The sequence below is a fragment of the Oreochromis niloticus genome, linkage group LG1 (genome assembly GCF_001858045.2).
Source record: "Oreochromis niloticus isolate F11D_XX linkage group LG1, O_niloticus_UMD_NMBU, whole genome shotgun sequence".
NCBI lineage: Eukaryota > Metazoa > Chordata > Actinopteri > Cichliformes > Cichlidae > Oreochromis > Oreochromis niloticus.
In genome coordinates, this window is record NC_031965.2 from 38821972 (window position 1) to 38840475 (window position 18504).

The window sequence follows — 18504 nt, forward strand, 5'->3', positions numbered from 1 at the left end:
GTGCAGGAGTGTCTAATCTCACCGTGCCACGAACGCTGTTTTTCTTGTTTGATGGTGTTTGGCAAACAGCTTCTGGGTGCGTTATCGCCACCTTCTGACAGCGGCAGCATGTTACTTACGAACAAGCACAAACAAAGAATACTGTAACTATGTTATTTTTTATATATGAAATATCTGATGGCAGCACTGCACCGCGGTTAGCGCTGTGTTAGCCTGCAGCTCTCAGAGGGCTGGAACCAACACCTGAGCTCCACCTGGTCAGCCGACCAATCAGAGTAAACTGACAGCGTATGGGATATCCCTGCTTTATTTGTTTTGCTGCAACATCATAATTACTGTTGCTCTCTGTCAGCTCAACTTTTGATGTCACAGCTTTAGATTTGGGGGGAAAAAAGATGATGGTGGGAGGAGTGGGAGGAGCCACGAGTCCACAGAAACAGGTGACTGAGTCGGGAGACTGGGCTTTGGGTTTATGACCCACTTGTTCATTTTTAAACTTAGTTTGCTTATTTTATTTGATGTTTTTTAATATTTTCAGATTGCACGGTGTGGTTACATTTTAGCAGATTCAGGTGAAGTTCAGAGCTGTGACACATCCACTGCAGGACACAGCCTTTGTGGAAATCCTTCCATTCTCTCTTCAATATTTCATGGCATGATAAATGTGTGAGTTGAGCAGATCTGTGACCGTCTGACAGGTTTTAGTCATTAAACAGTCTCATTAACCTGAGCAGAGAGCAGCCGCTCTGCTCGCACATCACACGCCGAAGGCTGATTTTGGTCTTTTGCTTGTTTTAATGATCAGATTTCTGCCATGAAGTCGCTCCACGTTTCAAAGATGCTGTCACATTGTGTCTTGTTAGATGGTAAATGAGGATTACCCTCCATTGAGGCACCGTCGTAGTGAGTAGGAGGCTCCTCCCCCGCAGGTTCGAGAGCAGTCGCTCCAGGTGCCCCAGGCATCCCAGCCGATTTCCCTGTCCTCATCTGAGCGGGTCATCCTGGATGCCTAAAGAAGGACAAACAGCAAGACAAAGGTCATGCGTATTAAATCACGTTCACACCAAAGCTTTGTGCTTGTAAGAAGACTGAGGGCGTGCCTCGTTGGTTTCCAACACCTGCTAAAGCAAAACGCTCCTGCAACACCAGCGTCTGTTCTCACAGCGATCTGAGAATCAGTCTCAGTCAGACATCGCTCTATCACAGTCTGCATTTCTGTCAGATTCCTGTCTGATTGCTGGAAATTCAACAAACCTGCTGGAGGAGAGCTCGTCACAGGCTGTATATTTACTGTTCTGTGCCAGGAGGTGTGGAAAACACTCAGTGATAAATTCTTGATAAAGCTTAAGCTAAAAAAAGCTTAAAGGCTCAGAGGGACACAGTGAAAGTGTGCCATGCTGGCAGAGATCATTTCTTTTTACAGCGTTAGAGCAAATATATCCACAGTGAGCCAACGCAGCAGAAGTTTAGCTCTCTCTAGAAAAAGTCCCAAAGTCTCAGGAAAGAAGCTGAAGAGGAAACGGCTCATGCAGACGCCGCACAGCTGAGCACCAACACTCCCAGTATGAGACGCAATAAACGTGAAACTGAATAAACCATTTCACCAGTGGTGAACAGGCAGTTAAATGGGAAAAGATATTTTATTGTCATGTTTGCTGTGTAGCAGGCAGGACTCAAGACACTCAAGTAAACTTAAAAAGCTTTATTTGCTGGACAAACTTCACAATGAAAACATGAAAACTAAACCAGAAACTAGAAACATGAAAACTAGGGAGCTAAACTGGGACAGAGACCAAGGAAAACACACAGGTAGGGGAACGACAGGATGGGGAACGGGTGGGAACATGGCTGGGACCAATCAGATGTAACGAGACGGGGGAAAAGCAAAACGGGGGGGGGTCCAAATTCTTCCTGAGGCTGATTACGTCACAGCGACGCGATGAAGGCTGTCCAAATTCGAAGACTCCTCCAAATGCAGCCGTCAAATGCATCCTCCTTTTCCCCAGATTTGAAGGATGGGTCGGGTGTGTCCTTTATGACCCAACCTATCCCAGAATTCATAGCGCTGCCCAGCCGATTCCTGTTTCCAACAATGGCGCCAGCTACTTAGTTATAATTTTACTCTTATTACTCTTTTTGGGTCACAAAATAAACTTTAAAGATGTTTTCAGGCGAGAATGTAGCTGTGTAAACTTCAAATATCAGCTCGTTTATCAAGACATCGCATATCTGCAAAAGTGCTCCGATGTTTTCGGAGACGTCTGTTTCCCACCAGCTGGATAGCTAGCCGGGGCGAGAACAGCGAACTCCCGGCACATTGTTTTCAGACCCCGCGGTCTTTTACTACTCAGGTTAAACATGATATAAGTCACTCAGATAACTTAAAAATGTTATTGTTTGGCTTTTTTCAGTGTTTTATTTGTTCCTGAGTAAATCGGTTTGGCTGAGATTAAAGTTCTAGTTTTCACACAACTGAATAAACGTCAAACGGGAAACTTGATTAATCAGAAATGTGAGACAGTCGAGAATTTACTCCAGTGTCCTGTTATACTGAGGAAGCAAGGAGCAGACGGCCGAGTTTATTAAACTCTACAAAGACAGCGGTGACGCAAATCTGAAGGCCAGACCGTCCCATTTCACAGCCTCACACTTCCGGCTTTCTGTATCTTCGAAGGACCCGGCCCACGTAAACCGCGAAGGCTGGGTCCTCAGGAGGATGCGGACCCTGAATTTGGACACCCCCAGGGACTATCAAAATAAAACAGGAAACACAGGAACCACGGGGACAGGAGTGACATGAGACACGACTGACTGGGGGACAAGAGAATAAGCATGAAGACAGAACTAAACCTACAGTAAACAAACAAAACCGAAGAACTAGAACTCAAGAAATACCCGAGAACAAAACAGAAACCAAAACACTAACAGTGATGAACACTGAGTGAGCGACCCAGGACCGTGACATTTGTTAAATTATGAGACAATACAGAGTTTTGTATGATAACACAGGAGACAGAAGCCGTCTCTGCTTTTTTAAGATTAGGTTGAAAACTTTTCTCTCACAGGATCTCTTATCATTAGTTACACTTCAGTAAATTTAATCTTGAGTTTATAGCCTCACAAATAAAATGTCCATTTGTGTTTTTAGTGAGGAAAAATCTAGAAACACAGTCTACATGTGAGATTTCCAACGATTCCCACTGGATATATGAATATGGATAAACGTGAACAAAGAAAATGTTACAGCTGAAATCGAGCTGATACCGTCTCTCCTTCCAGCACGAGCCCGACACAGAGAAGCATCTCTGGGTAAAACTGGCCTGTGGACTCCTGCTGCTCCTCCAAGAAAGCCCCAATAAAAGAACGTCTTTTGGTGGGACGAGTGGTCAGACTCTGACGGTCGCTGCTGATAGGCTGAGGAGCCACAGCTGAATATGAATAAATGCAGCCTCACGGCAGCAGCCGCTGTAAAACGATTACAGATGTTACAGATGTTTCCACCTCTGTGTTCAGAGTTTGAAGGTCACTCGGATTCATGATGTAGATAAAAACCGACTCACAGTGTTATTTACATTTACAGACATCATCGTTATCTCATTGCTCTTTTATAAACGTATATATATTATGCATGACATTATACACTGTATATAGAACTATTATATAATACAGACATTTTCCCACATGAACTATTTCAGGAGAAGCAGGCTGGAATATTTCCCACAGTTTTATCACACAGCAGGAAATCATAATCATAAATACTGGATACAGGCTGTGCAGGAGGGCGTGCACATGAGTGCAGGAACGGCGGCTGATACATCACCCAGCAAACATTAAACAAGAAACATTCGTGTATGCATGTGCTCGCTTCATATTCGCCAAGACTTCTACACGTCACTGACACTGACTTACACGCTTCACCTTCGTTTCCATCCATCCACCATTTTAACTGCTCTTAACCTATCCATTCGGGGTTATGGGGTGGGGGGCGGAGCCTACAGGTGGGGTACACCCAGGAGAGGTTGCCAGTTCTTCTCCGTTGTGGCCTGAGAACCGGTCATAGCTTCACTCAGAAACCCCAGCAACACACGACAGACACGGCAGCGTCACAACACCGCTGCTGTCGACCATCTTTGTCGCTGTGGGCGTGTCAGGGGAGCTGCAGCGCCACCATCAACTACAACAGCTGATAGGAAAACAGAGGCTGAATCTTATATGTTATATTTGCACACAAGCTCCTAAATACATTTCAGAGGATCTATGTGTCAGTACGTTATGTTGGTCACATGTGAGTAAAACCATCGCCAACGTGACCGTCCTGGACTGATGGAAACGCCGGGCGTGCCAGTCAGCTTCCTCAAACCTCTTCTTCTCTGGCCCTGCCTTCATGCTCAGCAGTGACTCATAATCTGATTGAGACACATGTTGGGTGTAAAACACAGGCTGATCAGTAGAAAGTAGAGACTGTGATCGTACCCCAGCAGCAGGCCTCGAGAGTCCTTCTGCTGCTGGTAGAAACCTCTTTGCACACTCAGGGTTTCTGATTTTCTCATGCACGTTTGCATGTTTCGCCTCTATCGCCACAATGCTCGATATTTTACCATTATCAGGCCAAAAAATGCTCAAAAAGATGGGCCAAGATATCTGAATTATACATAATCCAATCCTCTTACTCAAAACATGCCTGACTGGATGCAGCCAAGTAATTTCTGACAGTTTGTGATCCGTACGCGCAGCGTCGTCCCATCGGGAGCATTCTCCAAAGTGCAGAAGAGTCCGGCGGTTAGTCGGCGCAGGCAGCAGGTCTCTCTGCTGAAACACCGACGAGAGCCACCGCCTCGCGCTCTGCAGACACCAAACAGTAGCATTACCTCACACGAAACAGTCGTCTGTTTTAGGCAAGCAGTCACACAAAGCTGCTACAGCCTCGATGCACCCCCCACCGAACACCGACCTTTCTCCTATCTTATCTGCTGTGTGAAAAGCTGAGATGAAAGAGAGGGAGTGATGGAGTGAGGCTCTGATAGAGAGCGGGAGAGAGAGTTTTCCTGGCTGTGTGTCACCAAAAATAGGAAAATTGGCTTCCCTGGGTCAGTGATGTCACTACAGACCCTGTGGTGCCTCTGTGTGTGTGTGTGTGTGTGTGTGTGTGTGAGTGTGTGAGAGAGAGAGAGAGAGAGGAAAAATGAAGCACAATGAAGTATTTATGGAAAATATTGGGAGTCAGAGAGGGAACGAGCCGAGCCTTCCAAAGTGCTTTTTCACAGTTCTGCTGTGAGCTGAACCATCCAAACTTAACATCAGCTGAACTAAAGGAGCTGCTGATGGACTTAAGGCGATGCAGGACTCCTACATGTCCTTTCTCTTTTAGGGCACAGATAAATACCTGGGGTCCTACGTAGACAGGAAACTCTGCTGCCGTCTCTGCAGAGAGGGCCAGAGTCGCCTCCTTCTGAAGACGTTCCTACAGCGTAGGTCTGCAAATATTTTATGAATCTGTCACTGATAAAACATCAGAACTTGGCTTGGATCGAATCTGGATCGAGATCATCTGCGTGCGGTCCCTCACAGCGTGTCCTTTGGTTCCTGAGGCCATCCAGTTTCTCAGCTTTTTTGCTGCAGTTGTATAATTTTACAACTTCCACAGTCCCGAGCAGCTGTTACGACGGAAATCTGCAGGGATTAATAAAGTTTTCCTTCCGAGTGCGATCTACCCCGTGTGCCACCAGGACAATAGTCAAAGCATGAATTTAAACAGCTGGAGAAACCTTTGCTGCAGAAGCGACGGTGCAGGCAGTCAGTAAAACCCACAGAACAGGAACAAACTCTAATTCCTCTGACAATGTTATTTATGTCTGGTCAACCAGAATTAACATTTCTGACATGCCTCTGCAGGTTTCATTTCAGCCTGCCTCCCAGGCTGAGATTGCTGGCTCACAGCGGAGCTGGCAGAGGACAATGCTTTGAGGGTTCAGCCTTGTTCTGTCGTACCCACATACATGGGTCTGCTGTGTGTGTCTTGGACTCCTGCGCTGAACTGGATCTCGGGATTCTCTCGCATTTCTCTTCGTGCCTCTTCCAAAGAGACAGACTGAACAGCTCGAGAGGAATTAGACACGTTAACGCTCAGCTAATAGGATAAAACCACCTTTTGTTGTCGGGCTCGGCCGGCTAACCGCCATCACGGACCTCCAACAGTAATAACATCGGCATGAGGAGAATCTGTCCAGCCAAGGCTTTTTTGGCCCGGGTGGCCAGCAGGGCCCATTGTGTCTGCATAGTTCAGTATCAGCAAGCTGTGTCCACTGACGACTCAGATGACCTCGGCATCCACTGTGCATTTCTCAATTTCCCAGTTTCAAGGTTCAAAGTGGCACTGGCATAGGCGATGAGTCCACTGGTGCCACTCAGGTAATAAGGCATCTTTCATGAAAGGCTCATTATAAGAAGAGAAAACTTATAGAAACCACCACTGTCGCTGTACTGGGTTTAGGTCAGGTGATAACCTCTGGGACTGAAATACTCACACCCACAGGAGCTGCTCGGCCATGTAGCTCCCAGCGTGCAGTCTTTGTGCTGGTGTTAATGCCAGAGGAGGTTTGGAGCTCTCCAGTTATCGAGTCGGCTCTGTGACGTCACCTGGTCTGACACTATGTGGCTGATCAGGAATATCCAGGAGGGAAGAAACTCCAAGAAATCCGTTACATCCAGTTGCAGCACCACAGCAGGTTTTAGTGAGCTCTTCAGAACCAGCCTTTCTCTCATAGATGTTTGTAAAGGCAGGAGTCGGATTTTACAGACCACACCTGAACACACCTGAACTCAAAGATTAATTCTGTGTCCATATACTGTATTAAACCAAAGCAACAACACCTGCAGTTCCTCTAACGCCCAGCAGAGGCTCCAGCAGTCAGTCCGTCCCCGTAGACTCCCACGTTAAAATGTCCAACTTTATATCAGAAATTATATTTTTCACAACGGCAGCAAACTAGCAGCTTATTCCAGGTGTAGTGTTCCTCACGCAAGATGAACTACGCATGTTCAGAATTCGGGGTGTACCCGGGGTTCTCCGGACAACTGGAACAGGAGGCGTCCAGGAGGCATTCCCGATCAGATGCAGGAGACACGTCACCTGGTTGCATTCCTCATGATGATGTAGCGGCTCCGCTCTGAGCTCTCTTTGTCATTCGAAGGTTGAGATCAGCCGCTCTGCAGCACAAAGTAATTCCAGCCTCCTGCATCCACAACCTCAATCTTTTGGTCACCACATGCAGGTCACGATCACAGTGAAGCCTCATCGAAAGCTTCCAAGGGCAGGTAGGCAAAGGTGAGGATCTAAATAAATGAACAGTCACCGTTGGGTCATTCCATCCTTTTATTCATTCAGTCATCGGTTCAATAATCCCTTCATTCACTTCTTTATTGACTCCTTTGTGCCTTATTCTCCTCCATTAATCCCAAATTGCATCATAGATTTCCCTCTTTGTCTGAGAATCAAGAAACATGTTCAAGTGCAAATCCTATTAGGTTGCTTCACACTTGATCTCCTGCAGAGTTTCGAGCTGGTAAACAGCCTTGCATCACTTTGTTTGGTTGGAGGAGCTGGCAGGGAGTGAAAATAGCCGGCAGCATTAATCTCAGCTTGTGCTCTGAGATTGGAGGGTGTCGGATGGGATTAGAAAAAAAACTGTCCGACTCCCTATATGAGAGCGCTGAATGCAGGACACAATGCGATACTTATAACGTCTGGTTTAGCTATTCTCAGCTGGCTTACTGTATTGTAGGTGTGTGCATTCTTTGCAGACTCAATCCTTTTTGTTAAATGCAAACTACCAGAAATCCAGAAAGCTACAAGTAAAGGTTTATTTTGCCTGTGGCAGGAGTCTTGATACGGATGCTTGAAAGTTTATATGAGACTAATCGACAGGAAGTGACGCTTTCTGGGAACATTTAGTTCCTGTTAAATCAGAAGATGCTCATACAGTGCAAAGCAAATCCCAGCGTTCACTGTAAGGCTCAGGTTTTGGCTCCTGTAAACTTCACAGTCTTAGGATTTAGTTTTAAAGCGTCCACTGGTTTCTACTGCTCTCTATTATGCATTAGCAGCCCTTTGAAAGTGAGTTGTATATGTGGTGCAAAATAAAGCTGAAAGTATGCTTGTCAGACAGCCGTGGAGCCTCAGGCTTACTTGTGGTTAACAAAAGCACAACCATAGCTGAGAGAGCTCTCTGACCGTCAGTCTCCTTCAGTAACCGCTGCTCGTGACCTCGTATAGCTCTCGTCTTGAAACTTTTTCTGGCTTCTGAAGTTTTCTTCCTACATATTTGGCCCACAACGGTCTGAAATGCTGCAGCGAGAGCACTACCAGGACTCGACTTTCTTATTTCTCCAACATTAGTTTCTCTCCGACACTTTCCATGAAAAATCAACCCGACTGTCTCAGGATCAGCTGGGTTTTTTCTACAATGTCGTACATTTAATGAAGGCGTCCTAAATTTTACCTCCATACTGTGAAAATGTTCAGATTTACAGGTCCTTGAATTACACACAGAGGTGGGTCAACAATTTGAGCTCTACAAGTTTCAGGGCTGAAAAAACACACAGCCATCACATCACTATCACGAAATTTAACCAAAATAAAGTTTTGCAAGTTTTCTCCAAGTGAATCTTCAGAAAACAGATGAAACATGCAGGATACCTTTTTCTCTGCTCCTCTTCATCACGGACCATCATTACACTGCTGCAGTTTACTCAAACTCTGATATCTCCAACGATACTGAAGGTCAAAGATGCTTATAGAGAAAAACCAGATTTAGTCCTTAGACTGTGACACTTTAAGTCAGAGTTGGGGACCTCCAGGCCTCGAGGGGCCAGTGTCCTGCAGGTTTTAGATGTGTCCTTGATTTAAATGGCTAAATGACCTCTTCAACATGTCCATAAGTTCTCCAGAGGCCTGATAATCAACTCATCATTTGATCTCCAGGCCTCGAGGGCCGGTGTCCCCCTCGAGGCCTGGAGATCCCCACTCCTGCTGATGATGATGTAATAATGATGTAAAACTGATTTGTTTGCAGGTTTCACAAAGCTGAAATGTAAAGTTTTATGCTCCTGTCTCCAAATTTTAAAACAGTCCTCTGCACCACGGGGGCCAGAAGACATGTCCTGTGTTTGTTCTCCAAAGATGGAAAAAGCACCGAGTACAGTAAAGCCACCGTTCTCTGCAGATGACGGTTGGTGTCCGCTCTTCCTCAGTGCGGGAAATTACTTTCAGAGACCTGAGCAGAATGAATTATCCACAGGCATCGACCTCGGAGCACATCGTAATCCATCAGTGCCACTACAGGGCTGTGAAATCGTCGCCTCTGTCAGAGAGCGGATGTTAAAGATCTTTTCTCACATGTCACGGACGGTAACGAGTGAAAACCACGCTGACCTTTTACTGCTGACTGATAAAGTCAGTTTCTCTCTGAACCCGCTGAGCATGAAACACACCCAGCCTGGAATATTATGAAGCGGGTTGCACATTTAACTGCACAGGTACCCTTCAGCGTTGGCTTCCAACATGCAGGGTTAGCGTTGGGATCGGGAGAGTTTTAGACCAAACATTCGAACCATCCAAACCCCGACAGAGACCTGCAGCCGTCGTCGCATTTAAGACACGAGGAATAATGAATTCACCTAAAACTAAGCCAACAATGACTCAAAATAATATTTAGGGTAAAAATCCAGCTGCCTCAAAACTCTATTTTGCAGTAAAATGGGAAACAGCTGTAAACATGAATGGAAATATGGAATAAAAGGCTAAAAAACAGCGTAGTGTGAGCAGCTTCATCCTTCAGCTCAGGCTGAACTCTGAGCGGCTCTCTGTCATCTCTGCGAGGAGCTTTAGTGCAAAGCTCAAAGCTTTTGTCCTTCCACTGAGATCATTTCTGACGAACCATCTCTGCTGCATTTATCTCTGTTTCTATTTAACGCATTGGAAATTTGCCACTCTTGTGTTTCTCCGGTGTGGTCAGCCAGTGCAAAACCTCAAGGTTTTCCTTAAACTAACAAGCTTTACTGTGTGAACCAAAAATAACAGAAAACAAAGTGAAACAGAAGAATCACAAAGCCCAGGAACGGAGAGGATGCCTGCCTCGAGCCTTTACCCGACTCTTTGTTCCTCAGTGAAACAGCAAATTTCAGCCTCCACATCACCAAACCAGAGGCTTCAAATCTCTCTGATGACAAATCACAAACAGAACGAGAGCAGCGACGAAAACCAGACGAATGTTTCACTCCGGCCTAAAGTGCCACTCTGACACTCCCATCTTCTGTCCACATCCACTCAGCCTCCGGAGGCTCTTATTATTTGTCCTGTTGCTATATGTGATGTCACTGACAGGACTCGTGAAGTCTGGCGCGGGAGCACGCTCGCCGTGTTGGCTCTGGTCAGTAAACACAGCTCGCCCAAACTAGATAAACAGCGGTGGGCTGGGTATGAAGGCCACGGCGTGCCGCTGATCAAAGCTGAAGCTCTTGGTTTTTACAGTCGTCTGCGGTATGTCGAGGCCAGGTCTCCCGGTGTGACGGTTCTGCTGCAATCAGCCGGGGAATGAGCTTAATCGTTTCTAATGAGTCCAAAGTCCGAGCTGCCGGCCGCATGAGTGAAACAGACTTAACGGGTCAGAGCGGTCCAGCAGATTCTCGCTTCATATCTGCACTGCAGGCAGGAGTGCTTTATGACTGCTTTATGACTGCATTTCTGTTTCCAAATATATGTTGGTCCTTTTTAACCTTTTGGAAGTCGACCTGTCAGTCAAAGTATCAGCTCTGATTCCCGGAGCCAAACATGGCCCGTCTCTGTCTCCGTAGCATCTTCTGGTGTCATTTTTCTTTCTGTGCCTCTTTTTGTTCCTTTAGTTTTCTGTTACTTCCTGTCTTATTTTGAAGAATAGTTCCTCTGGTGTTTTTACTTCCTGTCAGATCCTGCACGTGCCTGCAGCCTGTATCCTGCTTCTCACTTTGTTACCTCATGTTTTTTGTGTCATTTTACAGAATTTATCATCTGTGAAAGCCAGAAAGAGATGCCACAAATCTGGTTTCTTTGACCGGACCTGTGGCTTGACTCTTGACTTGTCCGTGTTGACTTGACAGATTTGGTGCCAGCCCCATGGATGGAGTGGTGACATATGCACAGAGAGACCATCTGTATACTTGCTGGAAGCACACAGTCAAAAACTCTGCTATTTCCATCTGCAGTAATTATAATTGGAGCCATGTCTCTGCTCGGGGACCGCTGTACTGTTCTTGCATCAATAATAACAGACTCTGCACTTATTAAGTCATGAAAAGCATGAAAAGCATGAGTTGGTGGCTTGCAGATATGGAATATTCTTAAATATTGCACCTTAAATGAGATTTGCCACCTGGATGTGTTTGAAGCTTCTCTTCTGTGGAACCGGCTCCCAGTTTGGGGATTATTAGGGACACAGACACTCTCTCTGCTTTCAGGATTTGAATTTAAACTTTCCTTTCCTGATAGTTAGGGCTGGATCATGTGACCCTGAATCCTCCCGTAGTTGTGCTGCTGGACGATTTCCCATGATGCATTGAGGATTGTCTGCACTGACCTGGAGATATTCTCTCTCCCTTGTAGTTTCTGTAACTCTTGGCCGCCCCTCCCTGAGCCTGGTTTTGCTGGAGGTCTCTTCCTGTTAAAAGGGAGTTCTTCCTCGCCACCGTCACCACGTGTTGCTCAGAGGGGATCAATACTGCGCGATAGGATCTACCTTAAAGTGAGCGTTGTTGTGAACTGGCACAGTATAAATGAAACTCAGTTCAGACTGAATATCCTGCTGCATTTTGGCGTCACCGAGGTAGACCCCGGTTCTTCGGCCTCATTATACAGCAACAGCCTTTGGCTCAGTGCATCTAACTTGCTCATTTATTATGTACAATCTAAGCAGCAGAGCCAATGCTTCAAGCTAAACAGACTGCTGGATGCTGGAAGAAGAATATAACAAGTCAAACATCTTCTTCTTCTCCTTCTTCAGGCATGTGTGGTCTGGCTTGACGAGCTGGAAGCCAAATGCATCCTGGGTAATCTCTCAGTATGTTTGCATCTCGTTGACTCGTTCTGGTAATGCTGGACTGTCTTCTGGAGTGATCCTGGGGCTGTAACAGAAAGTGGGGCCTGAAAACTTGTTTCTAACTCACCTGCTGACAGGTAGGATGGGTTAGTGGTGGTAACTGGTGTTTGTGGCCTGTTTGTATGTTGGACAGGAAGCTGTTCATGTGAGGCTGTTTGTGTTTTTGTGCTACACTTGAATATTAACGGCGCCATTAAAGTATAATATTTTATTAATAAGGACTTATTAGCACTTTATTACCTGCCAATGAACACAAAGGCCGTTATACAAAACTTTACTTTGAAACTAATTAAACTCTGGAAACTCAGAGATGAGTTCGATATTTAGATTACTAATACTTAATGTTTTGGACTAATAAAGTATTAATGTTGGAGTTGTTGCCCGAGCACCGATACCTCACAGCCTAAAACTACACTCAGTGGAAGGTGTTACATATTTAATTTCCCACAAGCCAAAAAGCTGCTGAATAAATCACGACTACACACAACACACGTACAAGTGCAGTCTAAGCCCTGCGCACTAATCTTTGTACTACAGTTTTTCCATTTACAAGTATTACTTTATTACTTTAAACAATTTTTAACCGTTTTTCTTTGTGCTGATTTATTTCGGTGCTGCAGTTTTGTGCCAGACTGACAAATAACATCTTAAATCTAATCTGCTGATTCTCTTGTACTGTACTGTTTAAATGCTCTCTGGGCTTTGCCTGCACATCAGTGTAAGAGTGTATTGGTTATGCTAATGATTTTCCCCGCTGTCTGATCTATTGATCAGTGCATCAGTGTGTTGCAGTGACTTTCTGCTGCAGGTTACTGAGCAGGCCGGGGCCTTGCTGAGCAGCTTCCAGCTGTTTTGAACAAAGCAGGAGGCTCATTACCTGGCGGACAGGTGCCAAAAGGGCGCGCGCACACACACACACACACACACACACACACACACACACACACACTATGAGCTCTGTGCAGGTCCCTCAGACCAAAGCAAACAGCTAACTCGGAGACTGACAGCTCAGGATCTACGTCATCGTGCTCTTTCCAGCTCAGCCGCCGCGCGCTCGTACATAACAGGCGTACACACCGTATATCAGAAAAACTGTTTGTGGATTCTTGCAAAACAGCATTAAATATTCACTGGGCTTCAGCCAATGTTGAAAAGTAGGGAGGAAAAAAAGTTGAAATCCTCTTAACGCTCCACTATACAGAACTCATAAATCAAACAGGCAATTAAGAGCTTTACACAAACACTGTAATTAATTTTCTGCTTCATAATCAAAATTTAATCCTGTTTCTTGCAGGAAAAAACTCGAGTCCAAGCATAACCCAGGGTTCAGATTTCTGCAGAATAATTCCCCAGAAAAGGCAGCCCTCGTCCTCGCAGCGGGAGCGACTCGGACCGCGGCTACTTAAGCCCGGGCTCAGGGTTCGGACTGCGAGCTGAGAACCAGCACGGGGATTTGAGGTTTTGTAAGACGAGGCATCGTCCTGGATCCTCTCTGGCTTCCTGGTCTGAGGCACAGGCCGGCTCGGTTTATCGTCCTCCCCGAGGGACATATCACGTATCATCCAGCAAAAGCACAGCGCTGACTCTTAGATGAACCACGCGTAAGAGAGGCGCCGCAGCACGTATGAGAAAATGTCAAGGTTCCCTCGGATATTATCTCTCACTTTCATGCAGAAATAGTTTCTCTGCAGCAGCTGTATGGAAGACCTGAGCATTGAACAACCTCCAACGCTGCACGCTGTTCTTTTTATTGTTGCTCTTTTATCAGGTTCTTCATGTTTAACATGTGTTTTAATCCCCACACAGTAACATTAATGACATTCAACCACAACAGCTGCATCAGAAATGTTGTTCTTCTGATTGTTTAACCCATTAATACTTTGGGAATTTGGACATGGACCGCTCCGACACTGGACAGTCTGCTGCTCACAGCCACAAAGATGCAGCACAGCGAGCTGCACGTGACAAACAGCGGTGGCGGTGATTCGGTGATTTTGCAATAATCAAAACCAAACTGCTGCAGGAACAGAGCCAACACAACCTCTGCTTGTCAGCCAGACGCTGAAGCCTTTAAAGCAAGACAAAAATGGGCAGATGAGTATATGAATATTTAACTGCCATAAGAGACTCAAGCATCAAATTCCCTTTAAATATGAAAAGAAATGAGTAAGGGAAAACTGTTTCTGATTAGGCACGCGCTCAGTCGGCTAGGGCAACTTAGAGATTTGGGGAAAGTGAAAGGACAGCAGAGACTTTCAGCCCCGACAAATACTCGACTTATTATTTTCCTCCAGCATCCAGCAGTCTGTTTAGCTTGAAGCGTCGACTCTACTGTGTAAAGATGCCCTAGATGGCACATAATAAATGACAAATATGATATACACCGAGCTGAAGGCTGTTCCTGAATAAGGAGGCTTCAGCGGCACTATAACCTGCTTCATTCAGGTTTATTTTCACAGTCCCCGCTCACAGCTACAGCCACCACAGCTCTGAAATATCAAAAAAAAATCAAAGTTTATTTATATAGCACATTTCAAAGACCGAAGTACACCAAAGTGCTTTCCATAGGATCAAAGTACAGATAAAATCAAAATATAATAAAATTATAAATATGAAAATATGATAAAATAGTTACATAATCCAATGCAATCTGGATGCAGTTTGCCCTAATTGACCTTAAATACAATGTCGAACATGTATGTTTTTAAACGTGATTTAAAAGACTGAATAGAATCCGATGCGCGTATATGGAAAGGAAGTGTATTCCATAACCTAGGTGCTGCAACGGCGAAGGCACGATCACCTCTGGTTTTCAAGCGAGACCTGGGCTGCACTAAGAGCAGTTGGTCTGATGATCTTAGTGCTCTTATGGGGCTATACGGGCAGAGAAGATCAGCCAGGTAATCAGGTGCCATGTTATTTAAAATTTTGTAAGTAAACAGTAAAACTTTAAAATCAATTCTAAATTTAATGGGAAGCCAGTGTAAGTTTGCCAAGACAGGGGTAATAGAGTCGTACTTTCTTGAGCCAGTCAAAAGGCGAGCTGCGGCATTTTGGACTAGCTGCAGTCGTTGAAGAAGGGAGAGTTGTAGGCCCATATACAAGGAGTTGCAGTAATCTAGCCTTGTAGTAATGAAGGCATGAATAAGTTTCTCCAAATCCTTGTAGGGAATATAAGATTTAGCCTTGGAAATTAGACGTAACTGATGAAAGCTGGATTTAACCACACTAGATACCTGTTTATCTAGTTTAAATGAGCTATCCATAATGACTCCAAGGTTCCTAACGGCATCAGTAAGATGGCTAGCAGCAGGACCAAATATGTCATTCAGCCGTCCTGAAGAAGTATCTCTGTCAAAGACGATAATTTCTGTCTTCTTCTCATTTAATGTAAGAAAATTTTGTGATAGCCATTCCTTAACATCCCTTAAACAATCAAGCAGAAGATGTAATATCACATGATGCCCTGTGAGTGGGGTGACTTGGTGACAGTGGGGAGGAAGAACTCCCTTTTAACATGAAGAAACCTCTGCGAGAAGCCGGCACAGGGAGGGGCGGCCATCTGCCTCCACCACAGAGGGAAGAGGAAGCACAGAAGTGTGAACACACATGGAAATCCTGCAGCCGTCAGAGCCTAATGCAGCGTAACGAAGGGAAGATTCAGGGTCACCTGATCCAGCCCTAATGATATCATTTATCAGAAAGGAAACTTTAAGCCTGTAGATGTAGAGACGGCATCTGTCTCCTGAATCCAAATAATAATTACATTCAGTGTTTCAAATAAATGTGTCCATGTGTGCAGTGAGCAAAGACTCGGAGCTTCATCTATACACCACCGTCTGCAGCCACCAGTGCTCCCAGTTCCTTTTATTCTTCCATCCCTCAGAAAAAACCCTCCTCACAAAGACAACAACAGAGTCCCCCCGAAAAAGCTCCTGCAGATATTTTCTGTATCGCAAAGCTGCAACCATGCAGCCTCTCACTTCAGTACCTGCTGGATGAGCACCACCCACACCGCTGCAGGCACATCTCCTCTTTCCAAAAGAGCTCTTTACAATTTTACAATTTTAGGTGCTAAAATTCAGAGAGTCTTTCCTCTCAGCAGGCTAGTTTTTGTAATTTCCTTTTGTGGAGGCGCCGCTCTGATATCAACAAAGCGCAGAGCGACAATTTTTTGCTCTTCATTAACTTTTAATTATATTTCAGCTCCTAAACAGCAAACAATCTGCTCATACCTGCCTGAGGAAATGAGTGCATGTGTGTGTGTGTGTGCATGTGTGTGAGTGAGAAGAAAATAGACACAGAGAGGAAACACAGCCTTGTGAAGCTGGTTACAGCAGCCTCTCTAAGGCATATCAAATATTTGTCTGTTAAGAGATATAGAGAGATATTAATGATGAGCATACATTGAAAAAAGCATTCATAGAGATGCATTTACATATTACATATGTGTGTATATATATATATATAGATATATATATCTATACAGTGAGTTGTACGAATCATTTAGAGACACTGAGACTCTTGATCTGAGTCAGAGGTGAGGGTTGAATCAAACACATTCAGCTTCAGGGGCTAAAACACGATGATAAGAGAGCTGCAGTTCTTCTAATGTCCAGCAGAGGCAGCAGTGAGTCAGTCCCCATAGACTCTCATGTTAAATCATTACAGCAGAAATGAACATGTTTACAGCCTGATACACAAAATGAACTGAACTGCAGCACAAACCAAAAAATAGATTCTCTTAAATTTGTTTCAGCACCACCCACACACACAAGTTCAAGATGCTACATATATACATACATATATATATATATATACACACACACTCCACAAACACACACAAAGGACTGAGTGCAATCACATGCAGTGCATGCTGGGAAACGTCCTTCGTTCTCAGTATGTATATTGGCCTGACAGGGTTCCTTTCATGCAGCGTCTAATGGAGCTGCTGCCGCTGCGCTGTAGCGTCTGAACAGACCGTCCTGACTTACAGGCCGCTCTCCCTCAGAGCCGCACAAACAGTCAGGGCTGCACAGAGCGACGACAAGAAAGACCTCGGAGCTGTCGGTGGCGTTTCTCTTCAGCAGTAAGGCTTAAAGATAGTTTGACTTTTTATTTTACAGAACAACATCAGCCACGAAAAACTCAAACTGTCAGAATGGAAATCAGGCATCTCATCAGCTGCAGAGACGGAGAAGAAGCCACGGGCGTGTCTGAGACTGCAGGAGGACAGCTGAGTGAAACATGCTGGATATAAATCCACACATTCACTGGTGGAGTACCAGGGGACCCTGGTGCTACCTAGCAGTGCGCAAAAAGCACAAAAACTGACACTGATGTGAGAAAATAACAGATGGAGTCATTAGACTTCTGGTTTATGTATCTTGGGATATGCAAACAGAGGCTGCAGCTACCTCAGTAAATATTTCATATGATGCAACACGTGGTGGGCACGGCAAGTGACCCGAATCAAATCAACCCGCCACGCTGTGACACCGGCAGCCCCAAAGTGATGTAACTCAGTCTCTGGAGGACATCAGCAGCTGTTTGCAAATGTGTGTGTGTGTGTGTGGCTAGTCTAGGGGGTCGAAGGGACGAACATAAAGGTGGATAGTGAAGGAGGAGCCAAGATGGTAAGTGTAGAAGGTTTATTTAATGCTGGTGATGAGATTTGGGTTCAGACTGAGGTGTAACGTCAGGGAGAGCCAAGGCCAACATAACAAACAAAACATCCCTGATGTAGAAATAAAAGAAACTTACCTAACTCCAAAGAAACAAAATATACAACCTATAACCATAACCTACCTAACAACACATAAACAGGAGAAAACAGGGTGTCAAAGCAAAAGGCAGCTCTCCCCTACAGCAGTCTGAACATGAAAACAACAATGCTCATACAAGGTACAAAGGCATGCAAGCCTGCACAGGTATGGCAACCAAAAGGGCCAGAGGGCACAGAAGCACAGCTCCACAGGCCTTAAGTAGTGCTCTGCTGATTAACAATTAGCTGGGCCCTGAGCAGCATCCAATCAGGGCAGAGGAGGTGGAGCCTAGACAAAACAAACAGTTAGTAGGGAGAAGAGACATCCTCCTGGGGGATGTAACACACTGAATGATGAAGTTGCTCTTTCAGCTTTAATGTGTGTGTATGAGCAGCAGCAGCAGCAGCTCTGGGGTTTATGTTCTGGTGCTTTATTTGGATATTAATTCCCTGAGATTTGCCGCGCTGTTTAATTTATCAAACTTAAAATAGTTTGAAATGTTGGATTTCATTACCACTGTGTGCTTTCTGGAGAACAGTTTATAAAAGAGGGAAAAAATGATGTAGCATCACAAATGATGCCAAACGATTTCCCTTATCGTATCAGTGCTG

At 45.1% G+C, this 18504-nt stretch overlaps 1 protein-coding gene across 1 annotated transcript in view; it reads right to left on the bottom strand.

The window, feature by feature from the left end:
* adamtsl3 (ADAMTS-like 3) overlaps positions 1-18504 on the bottom strand; it is a 192066-nt gene that overhangs the window by 99289 nt on the left and 74273 nt on the right. The window contains 1 exon segment of the mRNA XM_005447818.2: positions 882-1009. Within this exon segment, the coding sequence (XP_005447875.2) occupies positions 882-1009 (128 nt within the window).